This window comes from Stegostoma tigrinum, chromosome 18 (genome assembly GCF_030684315.1).
Source record: "Stegostoma tigrinum isolate sSteTig4 chromosome 18, sSteTig4.hap1, whole genome shotgun sequence".
Taxonomy (NCBI): domain Eukaryota; kingdom Metazoa; phylum Chordata; class Chondrichthyes; order Orectolobiformes; family Stegostomatidae; genus Stegostoma; species Stegostoma tigrinum.
The window spans coordinates 4,924,250-4,942,838 of record NC_081371.1 but is presented as its reverse complement, the minus strand read 5'-3'; the positions used below and the strand labels follow the sequence as shown (position 1 = coordinate 4,942,838).

At 44.2% G+C, this 18,589-nt stretch overlaps 1 protein-coding gene across 2 annotated transcripts in view; it reads right to left on the bottom strand.

Annotated features, from left to right (window-relative positions):
• Positions 1–18,589, bottom strand: part of large1 (LARGE xylosyl- and glucuronyltransferase 1) — a 427,164-nt gene that overhangs the window by 158,810 nt on the left and 249,765 nt on the right. For both annotated transcript variants that reach the window (XM_059652276.1, XM_059652277.1), the window contains exons 4-5: positions 15,059–15,141; positions 3,205–3,328 (exon numbers count right to left, since the gene is read on the bottom strand). In XM_059652276.1, coding sequence (XP_059508259.1) covers positions 3,205–3,328; positions 15,059–15,141 — 207 coding nt within the window. The remainder of the gene's footprint in view (positions 1–3,204; positions 3,329–15,058; positions 15,142–18,589) is intronic.

The following is an 18,589-nucleotide window of genomic DNA, read 5'->3' as shown; positions in this document are numbered from 1 at the left end:
AAACTGGTTTAAATTTGATTTGACTTTAAGCTTGCATCAATGACTGAAAACACCCCTTAGCAACTCTATCAGCACCAGGGTTTAGAACGAGTGCATTCATTGTGTATAGACATTAATCAACCTGTTCTGGCACCTCTGGAGCAGGTGAGACTTGAACCTGGGCCTCTTGCCCCAGAGGTAGGAATATTACCACTTCACCGCATTACCCATGTATTAATTATTTCTAATCAACTTGTCCACACAGGTTAAAGGAACAGGAATGGTGGTATCAGATCTATTTGCTGCATCGTAATGCCTCTGGGACTCAAGGGCTTGAAGTAATCTCCTCATACAACTGCAAGTGCTGACTCAGCCTAAGACACAATTACTATCAAAGTTACGGTGGTTCAAGAGGGAATGGGAGGAGGCTCAGGTGGAGTATAACAACTTTATCTGTATCGCTGAGCTGAGCAGCAATTTCTGTTAAGTTTTAACCATGTTTCACTTAACATCTCCTCTACCTTTGCACTGGTCCATGGCCTTCAATAAATTTGTTGCTCCTGTTGTCTGGAAACTCATTGATGATATTGCTTTGATAACAAGGTGTAGAGCTTGATGAACACAGCAGGCCAAGCAGCATCATAGGAGCAGGAAGGCTGACGTTTCGGTTTCTGAAGAAGGCTCTCGACCCGAAACGTCAGCTTTCCTGCCCCTACGATGCTGCTTGTCTTGCTGTGTTCATCCAGCTCTACACCTTGTTATCTCGGATTCTCCAGCATCTGCAGTTCCTACTATCAGGGTTGCCCGTGTCCCAGGAAGGAAGTCGTCCTGGCTGTAAAATATTGGCCTCTCTGAGATTTGACACCGCTCCACAATGTATTCTTTGCCCTGCGGTGGAAGAGTACTGTGTCCGGTTCTGGTCTTCCTGTTATAGGAAGGATATTATGAAGCTGGAGAGGGTTCAGAAAAGATTTACCAGTATGTTTCCAGGAATGGAGGGTTTGAGTTATAAGGAGAGGCTGGATAGGATGGGACTTTTCTCACTGCAGCGTAGGAGGTTGAGGGATGACCTTATAGAGGTTTATAAAATCATGAGGGGCATAGACAAGGTGAGTGGTAGGTGTCGTGTCTCTATGGTGGGGGATGATTAGACAAGGGGGGGTGTACTTTTAAGGTGAGAGGAGAAAGATTTAAGAAAGATGCAAGGGGCAATTTTTTTACACAAAGAATGGTTTGCGTGTGGAATGAACTTTCAGAGAAAGTGGAGGCTATGGGTACAGGTACAACGTTTAAAAGACATTTGGATAAGAACATGAATAAGAAATGTTTGGAGCGATCTGGGCCAAGCATGGGCAGGTGGGACTAGTTTAGTTTGGGATTATGGTCGGCACGGGCTGGTTGGACCGAAGGGTCTGTTTTTGTGCTGTATGATTCTAAGTTTACAGAGTGTTTTTCAAACTCATGTATTGGCATTACATTTACTGTAACACAAGTACTGAGTTGCTTAGCCCTCTATTCTCATGCCCTGCTTTCTTGTGACAATCGCTTTCACACTCGTGCTGAATGGCCAAGTGCAGAAACAGATCTGTGCATCCACATTTGGCGTCTCAGCATTCCAAAACGACCGTTCATAGCAAAACTGCAGAACAATGTTTGTGCATAACAGGATCAGGAGACCACTCAGCCCCTCGAGCCTGCTCGACCATTCAGTGGCATCGCAGCAGATCTCTTGCCTCACTCCACCTTGGTTCCATCATCCTGCGATACTTATGCTTGAGGAAAAAAAAGATCAACCTCAGTTTTAGCATTTTTCAGTTGATCCCCAGCTGAGGCTAGGGAAGGGAATTCCAGATTTCCATTCAATTTTGTGTTTAGAACTACATTGTGATAACTCCCTTGATGGGTCTTGATAACTTTAAAGACTCAAGACTCTCTTTCCATCTGGCCTCTCCCTTTAGTGCAATTGTTTCTTTATTGAGCCTATTGACTATCTTAAGCATTTGGATCATTCCTGCTTCATCTGTTTCCAAGAGAATACGAGTTAAGCCTGCCCTCAGGTTAAACACTCCATGAGTCAGCTCTGTCTGAGATAGTCGCTTAAGGCCATGGGCTCTTATGGTGCAGTGGCAGTGTCCCTACCTCTGAGGCAGGAGACCCAGGTTCAAGTCCTAGCTGCTCCAGATGTGTGTCATAATGTGCCAGAACAGGTTGGTATAAAAATAACTACAATGCTAAATATACCCAGAAGATCTTGACATTGTAACCCCATTGCATAGTCTCCAAGGCAGATATACCTTCCTCAATCATAACAGAATTCCGCACTGTGGAAGCAAGCTATTTGGCTCGTTGGTTTATTTGGTATGAGATAGGAAAGAAAGGATTGCATTTATGTCGTGTCTGACGCCATCTGGAGACATCCAAGCATTTTGAACTGAAGGGCCATTACCATGTAGTCTTTGTAGCAAGGCGAAATATGGCTCTCAATGTGCGCATAGAAAGCTCCCAGAAGGTATGATTTCGATCGAGAGACGATCTGCAGTCAGGCTACTGGAAAGTCGAGTCCACACTAACCCTCAAAACAGCATCCCACCCAGACCCACACTCCTGTAACCCTGCATTTCCCATGGCTAATTCATCCAGCCTTCACATCCCTGAACACTACGGGCAAATTAGCATGGCCAATCCATCCTAACCTGCACATCTTTGGCCTGTGAGATGAAACTGGAGCGTCCGGAGGAAACCCATGCAGACATGGGGAGAATGTGCAAACTCCAGAGATAGCTGCCCGATGGTGGAACTGAACCTGGGTCTCTGGTGCTGTGAGGTGGCAGTGCTAACCACTGAGCAACAATGCCGCCCCTAAGCATGGTGCCCAGAACTGACCCTCAAGTGTGGTGCCCAGGACTGACCCTTAAGTGTTGTGCCCAGAACTGACCCTCACGTGTGGTGCCCAGAAGTGACCTTCAAGTGTGGCGCCCAGAACTGATCATAGTCACACCATTTGGGATCTAAGTAGATCTTCATATAGCAAAAGCTCAACTCACAACTACTGGGGCTAAGGATGTTCTGTGTTGGCACAGGATCTGTTCTCACTCCCAGTTCAATCCTTCGAAATGAAGTTGGGGGAATAACCCATCATTGTGAGGGTAATGAGGTTGAGGAGGGGGGGGGGCGGTGTGGGCCAGGGAAAAGTTGGAAGCGGAAAACAATAAATATATTTCTGACCTTCAATTCATCAGCATCATAAAAGTTGACCGTCACTGCAGGGACCATCCACGTCTCAAAGAGATGGCCCAGGATTTGCTTGGCAATGGCGTCGGTGATGAAATGGAAGTGCAATGGGTTTCGCCTGTGAAAATACAACACAGAAGCGTAAATATAATGTGCTCGTCTGTATTTCTCAGCCACCAAAACTGGAACTCCTGAAAGGGTACTCTCAGCAATTTTCAGTTGGTCACTCAGGTTGGTTTATTTGGTATGAGATAGGAAAGAAAGGATTGCATTTATGTCGTGTCTGTCGCCATCTGGAGACATCCAAGCATTTTGAACTGAAGGGCCATTACCATGTAGTCTTTGTAGCAAGGTGAAATATGGCTCTCAATGTGCGCATAGAAAGCTCCCAGAAAGTATGATTTCGATCGAGAGACGACCTGCAGTCAGGCTACTGGAAAGATTTCCCCTGCTCTTCAAAAAAGACCCCAGGCAATCAGCAAATCCACCAGGACAGCACAGGTTGCTCCTGAGATGCTGCTTGGCCTGCTGCGTTCATCCAGCTCCACACTTTGTTATCTCGGCACAGATTGGGCCTTGTTGTGACATTTCTCTCCCTACTGCAATGGTCAATCTGGATTCTACACTGAAGCCTCCAGAATGGGATTTGACACAGATCAAGAGTTGAGAGCTGCTACCCAAGATGACACCCAGGAAATTTTTGACTGTTCATGCATTCTCGTTCGACTTTATTAGGATCACTTTGTTAGGCCTTTCTACCATCACCACTGGTGCCTCGCTCCTAGCAACAAGAACGACTGAATAGACTTGTAATGTCAAAGACGAGTCTGACAATTGACAGGACAGGGAGTCAGGTTATCAACAGTTATCTAGCAACTTCAGACATTGAAGTTACCTGCAACACCTGAACGCACTGATGGAGGCAAGTGGAAGCTAAGAATTTTTGTGATTTCCCCCTGAACTGTGGTCAGTAGCCCTCTGGCCCTCGTGCCATCACGTCACATGGTCCTGACTGAGGAAAACCAAAACCCAGTGGGTGACACTGGTTAGGTAGACGGGGCACAGGCTCGGGTGGAGGGGGAAGGGGCATGATAAAGGGCCTACCAGTTGGGAAAGGGGTGCCGCTACCAACAATCCACCACCTGGCACCCTCACCCCCCACCATGGCTGAAGCCCTTGAGCAAGCTATCAAGTGGCAGGGCCACTGCAGACCTCCGCTGCTGTCACCCAGTAAGTTGCACCTAGTTTCAGTGATGGAAGGTGGGAGAGTCACCTGGAGGAATGGCCACCTACTCCCACCTCCCATCACAGTCTCTCTCTCTCTCTGACACACACACACACACACACACACACACACACACACACACACACACACAAACACCCCACCCCCCCCGCAGACGAACCACCCACACATCCCAATACACACACACAACCTACACCCCTCACCCCCCATCGACCCCACAGGGGCCAGCATTCGAAATGGCATAAGGCAGTGACCAGAAACGTCTGGACTCTCATGCGGACTGAAAAATACAGTGACTTCCACAAAGCAGGCTTCCTTATTTGTACCAACTCTCTTTGCTGGTCTGTTTTACCAACTCAAAACCTAATTTTGAATCTGTCCAGTTGACAGGCGTCTACGTGGCTTCATCAGAGCTGCCCCAGGATAAACACCAGGTTCCACAGCCTGGGTGGGCAGCCTGCAGTGTCAATGCAATAAAGGGAAAGATCAATTTTCCTTCATCTCAAACACATATTTTTGCAACTCAACTCTAATAACTAATTATGTACCCTCATCAATTCATGTATTTCTCCTAAAGGTTTTCACAGCTCATGACACTTTACACCAATCAGAAGAACATCATATTAGGGAAGAGGTTAGGTTTAGGGCTGCGTGAGGGCTCTTGACCGGGGCTCATCTGCTCCCACTGTTTCGTTTTCTTTCCGTTTATTTCCTCTCTTTCATTTACTTTTCTTTTTTTCCATTTTATATTTTAGTTTTCTTTGATGTGGCGGGTTAAACGGCAGCGGGAGGGAGCCTTGCACAGAGTGTCAGCTGTGGCAGCTTCACCTGGCAACTGAAGGCAGTGTCAACAAGGATGGTCCTCCTGGCATTCGGGGCTGGCAGCAGCGGACCTTGTTTCCTGAAGTTGATGAGCAGCTCCTTCGTTTTGCTGACTTTGAGGTAGCTAAGAAACTGCTGGCTCCTCTATCATTCTGTTTCTAAGGCTTGGATTGCAGATAATTGAGCGCACGTGGGAGGCGATGGCCTAGCGTTACTACGGCTGGTTTTTAACTCAGAGACCCAGGCCTTGTTCTGGGGACCCGGGTTTGAATCCTGGAATCCTAAATATCTGGAATTAAGAGTCTAATGATGCCTGTGAGTTGATTGTTGAGGAAAACCCCATCTGGGTCACTTATGTCCTTTAGGGAAGGAAATGTTCCACCCTCACCTGGTTTGGCCTACATGTGACTCCAAACCCACAGCAACATGGTTGACTCTCAACTGGGCGATTAGGGACGGGCAATAAATGTTGCCCTGGCCAGTGATGCCCTCATCCCGTGAATGAATAAAGGAAAAAAATGAAGGAAGAAGTAGTGCAAACCTGGCTCCAATGCTTCAGCCCCCACCCCGTGCACACATCTTGTGGCCCTGTAATGGCAACTTTAGCACGAAAACCAACATCTTTTTGACAACAGCATTTATGTGGGAAAGCTGTCAACAATAAGAGGCTTACACTCACTGTTGACCGAAGCCAATTTTAACTCCATTGGGAGACTGATGGCCACTGTTCATGATTGTCGCCATGTACTCTATTTAACTGCAAGCAGCATCACCCTGATTGCTGAGGAAAAAACTGCCAACACGAAGCTGGTGTCTCGGAGTTTATGCCCGTTTTCAATTCATTTGAAATTAAGAGTTGCTTTTAAATTGCCATATTCATAAGCATCAGGTATCTTAAAGCACTCTGCAGCGTAAAAGTGTCATCCCGTTGTGATATAGGAGAGGTATTTTAATTTGAAGGTGAAGCTAACTCTCTTTCTCCCAGTGCAAGGTTCTCAAAGAGATGGGTGAACTGATTCTTGGGGCAGAAAGGTGAATTAGTAGCGACACCGTTATCCCCCTCCCTTCAGGAAATATTAAATCCCAAATGCCAAGATTAAGGGCGAGCACCCAAGGAAATAAATCCTCTGCAGAAGTCGGCTGGATTTCCAAACTGCCTTACAGGATCTGAGGAAGCCATGTTGGGAAAGCATTGGTTAAAATAGAAGGCACACTGTGACAACTAATAACGACTTCCAGTTTGGGACTGGACCTAGCTCACTTGTGTCACGTTCTAATTCTGCAGTCTCAGTGGAAGACCCGTTATCTAATATGAAGAAATCGAGAAACTGCTTCAATCTGGAGGCTTCTATTTCTGAATTGGCTCTGGGAAATACTTAAAGAACTCATGTATCAAAAGGACAGCAGCAATGTGCATGTGGAATTGGACGATTGACAGGAAGCTGAGAATAGTGGTTAATAGATGTTCTCTGGGCTGGAGGGGTTATATTGCAATTCTCCAGTTCCCCAGGACACCAGTTTTCCCTCATATTTATTATTGGCCTATAACTTCATATAATTTCAAAACTGGTGGAGGATAAAAAAAAAATTGGAAGCATTGTTAACAGTGAGGACGGTATACAACATGGGACAGTCCTGCGGAATGAGCAGACAAGTGACAGATGAAATTCTGTGCTGTGAAGTGTGAATTGGAAAGAACATAGAGAGACAACATAAACATTCAGCACAATTCTAAAGGGAATACAGGAGCAGTGGACCTGGAGGCATATGGACAGAAGTCACTGAAGGTGACAGAACAGATTGACAACACGGTTAATAAAGTGTACGGTATTCCCTGCTTTATCACTGCGCCAGCAGGTCTCAGTTCAAGTTTCGCCTGCGTCAGTGTAATAACATCTCAGAACAGGTTGATATAGAAAGAAACCTTCTAGGATTTATTAAAAATAACAGAAAGCATACAAGCAAGGAGTTAAACTTGTACAAACAAATGCTCTGGCCTCAGCTGGAGTTTTCTGACTAGTTCTAGGCCCTACCAGATGTGTAGCGAAGCCAACCACTACCAACTTGTGGCTGGCGTATGTTGCTGTCATCACCCTCATCCTTGGCTGTGCCAAAGGTCTATTTGGTTTACAGTAGTTGGGCAAAAAAAAATACTAGTGTGTATTAGTAAGAGGTGCCTCCCACAATAACCTACTTCTCATGTAAGACATGACAGCAATTGGATAGGAGTTATGTCAGTTAAGTTAGATTTTGTTCCTCAGGCTATTGATACAGGCTTTCACTCCACAAGGTCCAAAGACGTTCTGTCACTCCGCACCAAATTCCTCATAACACCATCAGATTCGAAGATGCTTTATACAGACTCGAACATTAAGCCTTTCAGAACCAATCTCTGAAACATGTATCTTAACAAAGAAAAGGATGTGAAGTCTTTCAAGAGAGTGCACAAAGGACTTCAAGAATGGCTCTGGAGAGGCGATAGCCTCATGGTCTTCTCACTGGACCATTAATCTAGAGGCCAAGATAGTACTCTGGGGCCTAGGTTTGAATCCTGCCCGGCAGATGGTGGAATTTGAATTCAATAAACATCTGGAATTGAGAATCTAATGATGGCCAGGAAACCATTTACGATTGTCAGAAAAACCCATCAGGTTCACTAATGTCCTTTAGGGAAGGAAGCTGCCATCCTTACCTGGCCTACATGTGACTCCAGACTCACTGCAATGCAGTTGACTCTTAACTGCCCTCTGGGCAATTAGGGATGGGCAATAAATGCCGTCTACCCAGTGATACCCTCATTCCATGAATGAATAGAGAAAGAAAAACTTGTGTAGATGGGTTGAAGAAGGCAGAGGTTGAGGAAAGGTTTGATCTGGGAAGTCAAAGTAGTGAGAGTAATTGGACAGAAAATGATCCCATTGATGGAAGGACAGATAACCAAAGGGTGCTGATTTAAAGTGTTGAGGAAAGAGGCTGGGGCTGGGGCTAGAAATGTTTAGCCACGCAGCGAATGGTTGGCTTCAGGAATGTGCTGTCTGAGAGGCTAGTGGAGGTGGGTTCAATTGAGGCACTCAGGACTGAATTGGATTGTTATCTGGGGAAGAAGAAAAGGCAGGAAAATGACAGCAAGCGCACTCTTCATTCAGTGAACTGGCACAGACGTCCGGCTGGCAGAGTGAACACCTTCTCCACTATCCCCTCAGACAGCACTTTCCAGGGCAGGGGAACAAAGTTTACAATGGGCCTCAGTAAGCTCAGGGTGGGTATGAAATGCATCAGTCATATTCCCATCTCACATCACCTGCTGTCTTTCAAACACTGCCCTGAGAGTTTTATTGAGAGAGCAGACCAGGCTTCAACTTAAAGGTTCAGTCAAATATTGGACAATGTGGCATTCCCGCAGTGCTGCAATGAAGTCTCAGCTCAGGGATAAAATTTGAACTCACAACCTTCTTCTGCTTCACAAGGAACAGCCTTGGCTAAGTTTGCACCACAGCACCATCACCGTACTCCACATCCACCCACAGATGATTTGCAGTGTGCCTCATGACCGGCAGTAAAATCCACGATAACATCCTTCACCGTTACCCAGAATGCCAAAGGATAACAGCAAGCTGCCTGCCATTGCCCTACAGTGAACACTTGGTACTGAGGTTGAAACTGGAGGGTGAGAATCTCAATCGATGACTCAACAAACTCAACCAGCAACGAGGGCACTGCTGGCGAGGGACCTCACACATCATGTGATTTGGCTTGACAGCATTAATGTTGGCGCCGTTTGTGACCTTCGACCCCAGCTGCATCGGGTTTCACCTCCCCAAGCCTTAATGACAAAGCATAAAGGTGACAATGTAGGAAAGAAAAAGGAACACTTCCTACATTGGATCACACACCCTGCCTCACGTGCCCAAAGAATTGGCCTATTCAGTCACATGATGCTCCATGTGACCATAAGTGGGTGGTATCCTTAAATCAAGGGAGATTTGCTGTCATTGATGACCCAACAATATCTTATGTAAGTAAAGGCACTGTTGAGTTTTGAAACCGGGATACCTTATCACGCATTCTCCAACCAAAGTGATCATAAGTTTGACAAGCCCAGCATTACCTCTGTGTGAAATCCTATCAGACAGCATCTGTAAGCTTTCTGAATGCAAACAGCACTTATACAGCTCCGCTGTCTGGATGTTATAGCCTGGTGTGATTTATGCATTAAACATTGCAGCTTTACAATGGAATTTTGCTGGACTTGAGTTACGAGCAGGCTGCAATGTAAATTTTTTCTCTTCATGATAACAAGGCCACAGAGGCCATGAATTTTTCAGCAGAGAAATTGCAAGGCTTGCAAAGAAAACAAAATGCACTGTGATGCTTATCTGTGACTTTGGAAAGAAGCTGTTTGAGTATTTTCAGTACACAGGTTAGCCTGTGTGTTTTATATGCTGACAAAGTGTTTGTATGTATTTTAGCAAACACAGACTTGAGACAGCGTAGAACCCTCCACCATCCCATCAACCAAAAAGGCTTTCTAATCTTTTATAAAATAATAATCCTCTAGGTATATCATTTCTGTTCAGTCAAGACATTTGTTGTTTGCAGCAATTTGAGGCCAGATAGGCACTGTCTGATCAAATTGTTCATGCTCCAACAACAAATTGCTTTTTTTTTGCCCTTCAGCGAATGTAGTGATTATAAAGAGGTCAGCCAAGTGGACCTCATAGAATATTTTAATAGAATTGTATAAGAAAGGATCAAGACAAACGATGGAAAATTATAGGCCGATTAGCCTAACCTCAGTTGTTGGTAAAATTCTTGAATCCATTGTTAAGGAAGAGATTTCTAAATTCCTGGAAGTGCAGGGTCGGATTAGAACCAGTCAGCATGGATTTAGTAAGGGGAGGTCGTGCCTGACAAACCTGTTAGAATTCTTTGAAGAAGTAACAAGTAGGTTAGACCAGGGAAACCCAGTGGATGTTATCTATCTAGACTTCCAAAAGGCCTTTGATATGGTGCCTCACGGAAGGCTGCTGAGTAAGGTGAGGGCCCATGGGGTTTGAGGTGAGCTACTGGCATGGATTGAGGATTGACTGTCTGACAGAAGGCAGAGAGTTGGGATAAAAGGCTCTTTTTCGGAATGGAAACCAGTGACGAGTGGTGTCCCACAGGGTTCAGTTTTGGGGCCGCAGCCGTTCACTTTATACATTAATGATCTGGATGAAGGGACTGGGGGCATTCTGGCGAAGTTTGCCGATGATACAAAGATAGGTGGACAGGCAGGTAGTACTGAGGAGGTGGGGAAGCTGCAGAAAGATTTAGACAGTTTAGGAGAGTGGTCCAGGAAATGGCTGATGAAATTCAACATGAGCAAATGTGAGGTTTTGCACTTTGTACAAAAGAATACAGGCATGGATTATTTTCTAAACGGTGAGAAAATTCATAAAGCAGAAGTACAAAGGGATCTGGGAGTGTTGGTCCAGGATTCTCTAAAGGTTAACTTGCAGGTAGAGTCTGTGATTAAGAAAGTGAATGTAATGTTGTCGTTTATCTCAAGTGGGTTGGAATATAAAAGCAGCGATGTGCTTCTGAGGCTTTATAAAGCTCTAGTTAGGCCCCATTTATAATACTGTGTCCAATTTTGGGCCCCACACCTCAGGAAGGACATACTAGCCCTGGAGCGTGTCCAGCGGAGATTCACACGGATGATCCCTGGAATGGTAGGTTTAACGTATGATGAATGGCTGAGGATCCTGGGATTGTATTCATTAGAGTTTAGAAGGTTGAGGAGAGATCTAATAGAAACTAACAAGATAATGTATGGCTTAGAAAGGGTGGACGCTAGGAAATTGTTTCCGTTAGGCGGGGAGACTAGGGCCTGTGGGCACAGCCTCAGAATTAGAGGGGGTAAATTTATGAGGAGATATTTCTTCAGCCAGAGAGTAGTGGGCCTGTGGAATTCATTGCCACGGAGTGCAGTGGAGGCCGGGACGTTAAATGTTTTCAAAGTGGAGATTGATAAAGTCTTGATCGCACAAGGAATTAAGAGCTACGGGGAGAGTGCAGGGAAGTGGAGTTGAAATGCCCATCAGCTATGATTAAATAGTGGAGTGGAATCGATGGGCCGAATGGCCTTACTTCCACTCCTATGTCTTATGGTCTTAATACGAGTTCCCTGATTAGGGCTGTTAACTTGGTCCAATCAGACAGCCCTGGCTGAAAGATATAAACAGGAGTGTCAACGATTCTGCTGACTCTGAGGGAGCTGGATCAGTGTCAAGGACTCTCCACATGGAAATAAAGGGTGACTTGGTAACGGGATACCAGCCTCTGTGGAGTTGTTTCAGTGACCTTGGGCCTTTCTGGAGGTCGAGGCATATTTTGTCTGGCACAGTGACAGGACGAATGGTTTCAGATGAAATCCATGATGGTGCAAAAATAAGAACCAATATCCTGTTTAATGCTGAAATTGAACACTATCTTTCAGGCCGACCATCTACTGGTTAATTCAAGAATAACAAATAGGCTATTCGCCGGTTACAGAATCAAGGACTCAAATAGCGCAGAAAGAGGTCATTCAGTCCATCGGGCTGGTACTGACTATTTAAAAGAGTTCTCTAATTAGTCCTGTTCCCTGGCTTTCTCGCTGGGGAGCCACAGCTCTTTCCATTTTAAGGATCGACCAAGCATGCTTTCGGAGCCTCTGTCGAATCTGCTTCCATTGTCCTTTCAGACATCACATTCTGTCTTTGAGCATGCGTCATATATCATTAATTAACAAGAGGCAATTTTTAAAAAATCATTCTTTGAATCCCCTGCACAAAACTGGTCAGTAAGCGTATTTGCCAAGTTGGTCAACTCTGGGGTTCTGACGATGTGGAGCTATTTGTTGTCTCTCACTTAAAACTCCGGCTCCAGCAGCTAAACCGAGTATGTCTTTGATGCTTCTCCTTGTCTTTTCCCTCACCACAGCACTGCTGCTCTTAGTTTATGGGATTATTTAATTGTTTGCTTGCTTAGGTTTAGCCTCACACATTCTGAACCAACTCCAGTTTGTAATTACTGGAATTTTTCTCTTTTGTTGTGTCTTATGTGTTGGCAAGATCTCTCTAATTAGCGTTTGCCCTATTTCTCATTATCAACCCTAATTCAAACATCTCTCCTCCTACAGTGCCTGGGTAAACTGGTTAAGAAAAAGCAGAACTATAAATTTCTTCAATATCAGTAATGAGATCCAAGCAGTAAAAGGCGTTATGAGCCTTGGCCAACTTTATATCGCACTCAGTTTAGTCAATCTTACACAGAATTGAGTTCCAAGGAATCTCAGAATATAATCCAGATTTGTATTACAGGGCTGCATTGAGGGAGTGCTGTAGTGCGTCAGGTGCTGTTATCAGATGATAAATTAATTTAAGGTCAATGTCGAGTCCTGTGCAGGAGCATAAATATTCCCACATGCTATTCAAAGGGAAGTAGTGGAGTGCTCCCTGTTGTTCTCACCAATATTTATCCCTTAACCAGCAGAACTAAACAGATTATCTGGACATGTTCAAGTTACTATATATGGGAGCTTGCTGCGTGCAAATTGATTGCTACGTCTCCAATATTACAACAGTGATGATACCTCATGTGAAGAACATTAGGATAGCTGGATCTTAGGTAAGGCGCTATATAAATGGAATTGTGGTGCCTCAGAGACATACAGCATGGAAACAGACCCTTCAGTCCAATCAGTCCATGCCGACCACTATCCCAAACTAAACTAGTCCCACCTCCCTCCTCCTGGCCCATATCCCTCCAAATATTTCTTATTCATGTACTTATCCAAATGTCTGTTAAATGTTGTAACTGTACCCACACTTCCTCTGGAAGTTCATTCTACACACAAACTATTCTGTAAAAAAAAACTGCCCCTTATCTTCTTTAAATCTTTCTCCTCTCAACTTAAAAATATGCCCCCTTGTCTTGAAATCCCCCATCCTAGGGAAAAGACACATGCCATTTGGCTCATCGCCACCCCTCATGATTTTATAAACCTCTAAAAGGTCATATGCAACCTCCTACTCCCCAGTGAAAAGAGTCCCAGCCGATCCAGTCTCTCCTAACTCAAACCCTCCATTCCCGGCAGTAGCTTGGTAAGTATTTTCTGAACCCTCTCCAGCTTAATAATATCCTTCCTATAACAGGGCGACCAGAACTGGACACATTACTCTGGAAAAGGCCTCATTAACGTCCTGTACAACCGCAACTCCTAAACTCAATGGTCTGAATAATGAAGGCAAGCGTGCTACAAACCTTCTTAACCACCCTGCCTACATGTAACACAAAACCTCAAAGAATTATGTACCTGAACTCCTAGGTCTCTCTGTTCTGCAACACTACCCAAGGTCACCAAAATGCAATACATTGCACTTATCCAAATTAAACTCTATCTACCGCTCTTCAGCCCATTGACCCAAGTGAATTCATTTAGACATTCTAAAAATGATTGTATAAGGTTTCTCACACCTGCAACGGTGTTATCTAAAAGCTATAATCTTGATATTAAACAGAAAGTGGAAGGTGTAATGAAGCAATGCAAGATGTCTCTGGATGATTGAATATAGAACAACGAGGCTTTTATGTGTATTTAATGCATGTCTCTGTGTAGTTTAAATTCAATACTCCATACCATTTAGAAATGGCAGCTTACCTCAGACAGTGGAATTATTAGTTGTATCAAAGATTGTAGGTAGTGTAATGTAAGATAATGGTTCTGAGAGGGTTAAGGTTACAGACTGCATTAGACTCCACCCAATCTGATGATGTCATACACTGTCAATTGGGGAAACTGAGGAAATGGTGCTGGGAGTTGCAGGAGATAGATATCTATGTCTTCCAATAGTCTCAGTGACAATACCTAAAGAGCCAATCTAACTTGTGTCTAACTGTTGTCACGCAATAACCTACATAATCTGATTAGTCACTGGTTATCCATTTACCATCACAAGCGAAATTGGTCCTTGGACCAGTCAAATGAAAGAGAAGAAGTGGCAGTACCCTGCTGCTCACAGGTACCACATGGTGATCGGCGTTGGGCATCATCACTTAATACCACAATGGGGACTGGCATCCTTCTAGAGGCGTGGGGACTGCAAAGGATGATCATTTGAATGCGCAGGCTGGCAGGGTGCGAAGTGGGGACAAGGCGAATCCTGTTGATGTTCTGGAGGGAAGGGAAAGGATGAGGCAGTAGTTGGATAAATGGATTGGAGTTGGCTGAGGGCCTCATCAACCACACTGGGATGAAGGAAAAAGAAAGACCTGCCAGAATCATTCTGGTGGAAGGTACAGACATGACAGAGATGGTGAAACTCGGGGAATGGAATGGAGTCTTTGCGCAAAGCAGAATGTGAAGAAGTACGGTGACGGTAACCGTGAGAGTCACTGGGTATGTAATGGATATTGGTGGCTAGCCTAATGAAAACAAGGGAGAGCAAGGAAGGCAAGGGAGTGGGGAAAAAAGTGAGATAAGGATGGAGATTATAAGCCAAATGGAATTTCTCTACAATTCTGAGAGCCGGAAGCAGCACCTGCGATATCATTGCCGAATTGAAAAGAGATGGGGAAGCTCCAAGTAAGGCTGGAACAAGGAATGTGCCACATACCCCGCAAAAAGACAAGAGTTATTGGGACCCATACAGGTTACTGATGGCTACAGCTTTGACTTGGAACAAGTGAGAGGAGGTGAAGGAGAAATTGTTTGAAGCGAAGGAAACTTATTGTAAATAGAGCACAGTGCATACATACCGGTGAAACAGAACGGACTTTACAAGGGTCACAACATCGCGGCTTGCATTGTATCCTGCACACACGATGGCAATGTGGATTGTCTGTTTAAAAAAGAAAACCCCAGAAAAGTTATATTTTTAAATGGTCAAACACACCTTTTCACTAAATTTCTTCTCATCTTCCAAAGGAGCTGGCAATTTATGAGGTTTGGTTTGAGGTATTGATCTCTCCAACTGTCTCAATTGTGTGGCCATGTTCCAAAGACAGCAAGCATTGTTAGACTGTTCAACTGCATTAGGCATCATAGTCAAGGTCAATTCTCTTCTCAACCAACTATCTGCACTCCTAGAATCCCTACCGTGTGGAAGCAGGCCATTCAGCCCATCAAAGCCACACCAACCCTCCAGACGGTATCCTATCCAGACCTGACCATCTACCCTGTCCATATAATCCTGCAATTCCCATGGCTATCCCACCCAGCCTGCACATCACTGGCCACTATGGGCAATGTAGCATGGCCAATCCACCCTAACCTGCACATCTTTGGACTGTGGGAAAAAACCCACACAGACACAGGGAGAATGTGCAAACTCCACACAGGCAGTCACCTGAGGGTAGAATCAAACCTAGGTCCCTGGTGCTGTGAGGCAGCAGTGCTAACCATGGAGTCACCGTGTTACCTGATACTTGATGCTTCCAATTTCCATTTCTGTCACTGAGGACTAGGATCAGGGAAGCTGGGAGATTTTATTCCTCAGTAGCTGTACAGGTGATAAAACCAAACGTACTTTGTCAACTACTGCACTGACTATGAACAATGAGATGTTCTCCTCTGAATGGCTTAGTGCAGCAACAAGTGGTTTCTAACTGCAAAGTTAAAGGGTGAAATTTCCAAATCACACGATCTTCTTTGCCATTTGGAATCTGTACTGTGACATTAAAAATCAAGGCCAGACTTCAGCATTAGAGGAAACACAAGCCAGAGTAAATCAAAGTATGACTGAGAGAGCGCATAAGAACTGGCTCCCTCTCTGGTCAATGCAGGTTAGATCGATTCTCTTTTTCTCAGTAAACTTTATAATCAGGAGACAGAATCCTAATCAATAAGTTGCTGTTTTGTACTTGCGAAGTGCTGCACCATGGAATGATGGAACCCAGATAGTGTCTCAGTAACCTCTGTGGCTGAATTCTAAATCTGTCCAACTAGCGGAATGGATTTTAACTCTGAATGCTTTAGAACAAAATGGAATACAGCGAGCAGATTTCAATTATTTCCACTACTGTGATAAAATACCATTATAGATTATTGATTATCACCAATCATAGATTATTGTTGTTTGGGATCTTGGGTTCTGAAGTAGAAAGTTTTACATTTCAGATATGGGCAGGCCATTCCTTTTTCAAAGGTCAGAAAGTCATTTTCGAACAGTGAATGGACAAAGTATTTACAAGAAGTCACGTGATATTAGCTAAACGAACAGCAAGCCACCCAGGGAGATCACTGTTAAGATGTTTGCTGAGGTGAGTTTTACAACACAGAGGTCAAAAGCAGGTTTATTTAGAGGGAAGAGGAACATTACAGCAGAAGTACTGTTAGGAGCAGTCCCCCAAGCAGTCAGAGTTCAGATAAACCCCGAGTTGCTTAGAAAAATATACTCTAGAGTTGTCAGAGAGAAAGACATACTCTTGATGAAGATGAGTTCAGGAAACTCATGTTATCTAATGAATGAGCTGTAATCGTTCACCAGGATTCTGGCTGGAAACATTAATGAAAGAATATAGTATTGAGTGAATGCATAGAATTTTCAGAAAAGGAATCTGATTGTAGCCAAGCCTGTTTATTAAAAAGCTATAGATTGGAGGCAGGGGACTGAGCTTTATGCTCGCATAGCTAACTCTGTGTTCGGTCAGGCATTCTGGACAGATCTCCACTGCAGGGCCAAAGGGGTTCACTGGCTGTGTTTTATCAAACTCACCTTATTAGCTATCTACCCTGCCCCCATGGTGTCCAGCCCCATTTACTTCACTCTACTCGCAGAACAACTGGCCGGTGGGCATCCCCTGACGGACTGGCATCCTTTGACCTCGCCTCAAGGATATTTGCTGCAAACTTGTGAGAAGGGAAAGGTGGCACGACAATTCTCTGACTGGGACACGGAACTCCAGGTTGAACAGGCAGAGTGAAGGAGGGGCATCTTCTTCCAAAAGGACTGGCGAGGGGGGCATCACCAAATCCTGGCACCCTGACGAAATTCAGACTTAGCTATGGAAGCGTAAGGTTCAGCAGGATGTGTAAGTTTGGTCCTAGGCAATAATCAGTACATTAATTCTTTGATGGACAATTAGTAATTTGAATGCATTTTTGATCTTATGCCAATCTGATATAACATGGGTTTCAATTGCTGACAAATAGTAAAAGCTTATGGATGAATGCACTGCATTCTAAATGGCAGAACCATGAAAGGATCTTTGTTCCAAGAGTGATCAGGTTGTACATTGTTTTGGTCCATTCAGTAAATTGGATTTTAGATCTTTTATGCTTTTGAAACGAGGCCCTGCGGTACCTCTGAGGTCAGTAATTTAGAGCTTTGTCAGAGGTTTGAGTAACCTCCTACATATCGTCTATTTGATGCGAACCAGTTTGAACAGGTATTTTGAGATTATGTCCATCAGACATCCAGTGAGAGACAACTGAAAGAAGTGGAACTTTTCATTTCCTGTTCGCAACATGTTCAAGTCTAGTACTGTAAGTTGGTGTTGAGGTTCCTCTGGTCACTATCCTCAAAAGCAGCTTTCAGACACTTTTTGCATTAAAATCTATACGTCATGTAAATTCTGTTCTTAACTGCCTGCTACACTTGTATAATCGTCTTCCTGTTTAACCATCCACTTATTCATCCTAGTCTGAATCAAACTTAAGAGTTGACATTTATCACTTTTTGCAACAGACATGCAGGGAAACTTCACGTCCTTGGATTGATTATACCTTTTCAGGGGCAATTGTAAGTTTGAATATGTCATCAAACTCACAACAGACATCAAGGTGAAAAGTACAATTTGAGGAGACTTAACCCATTATGGAAACAGCCTTTTGCCACAGAATATGTGAGGAAAAGATCTTTTACATTCAAATGTCATCTCCCTCGAGCCAGTCCAACTCGTAATTGTGAGATTTACCAAATCCTGGCACCCTGACGAAATTCAGACTTAGCTATGGAAGCGTACAATAGGCAACACTGGGCTGGGAGAGACAGCCAGACAGATACAGAAATAAAGACAGGCAATTGGTTTGTTGAAACGTCATTGTAGCGGCAGGTATTAGCTTGTGATGATAATACAGATAAAACAAATGATGGTACTTCATCATGAAACTATGGCCTGTCATTTAAGTAAGAAACCTTTACACTTTTTACGTGAAATTAGAAAAACAAATCAAGCAGAAGGTGATACTGGGGAAAGCCGGGAAGTGGGAATATTGTGCATTGATCTGACAAAGAACTGGCACAAACATGATAAGCCAAATCAATTCCATGTGCATGGTAAATTTTA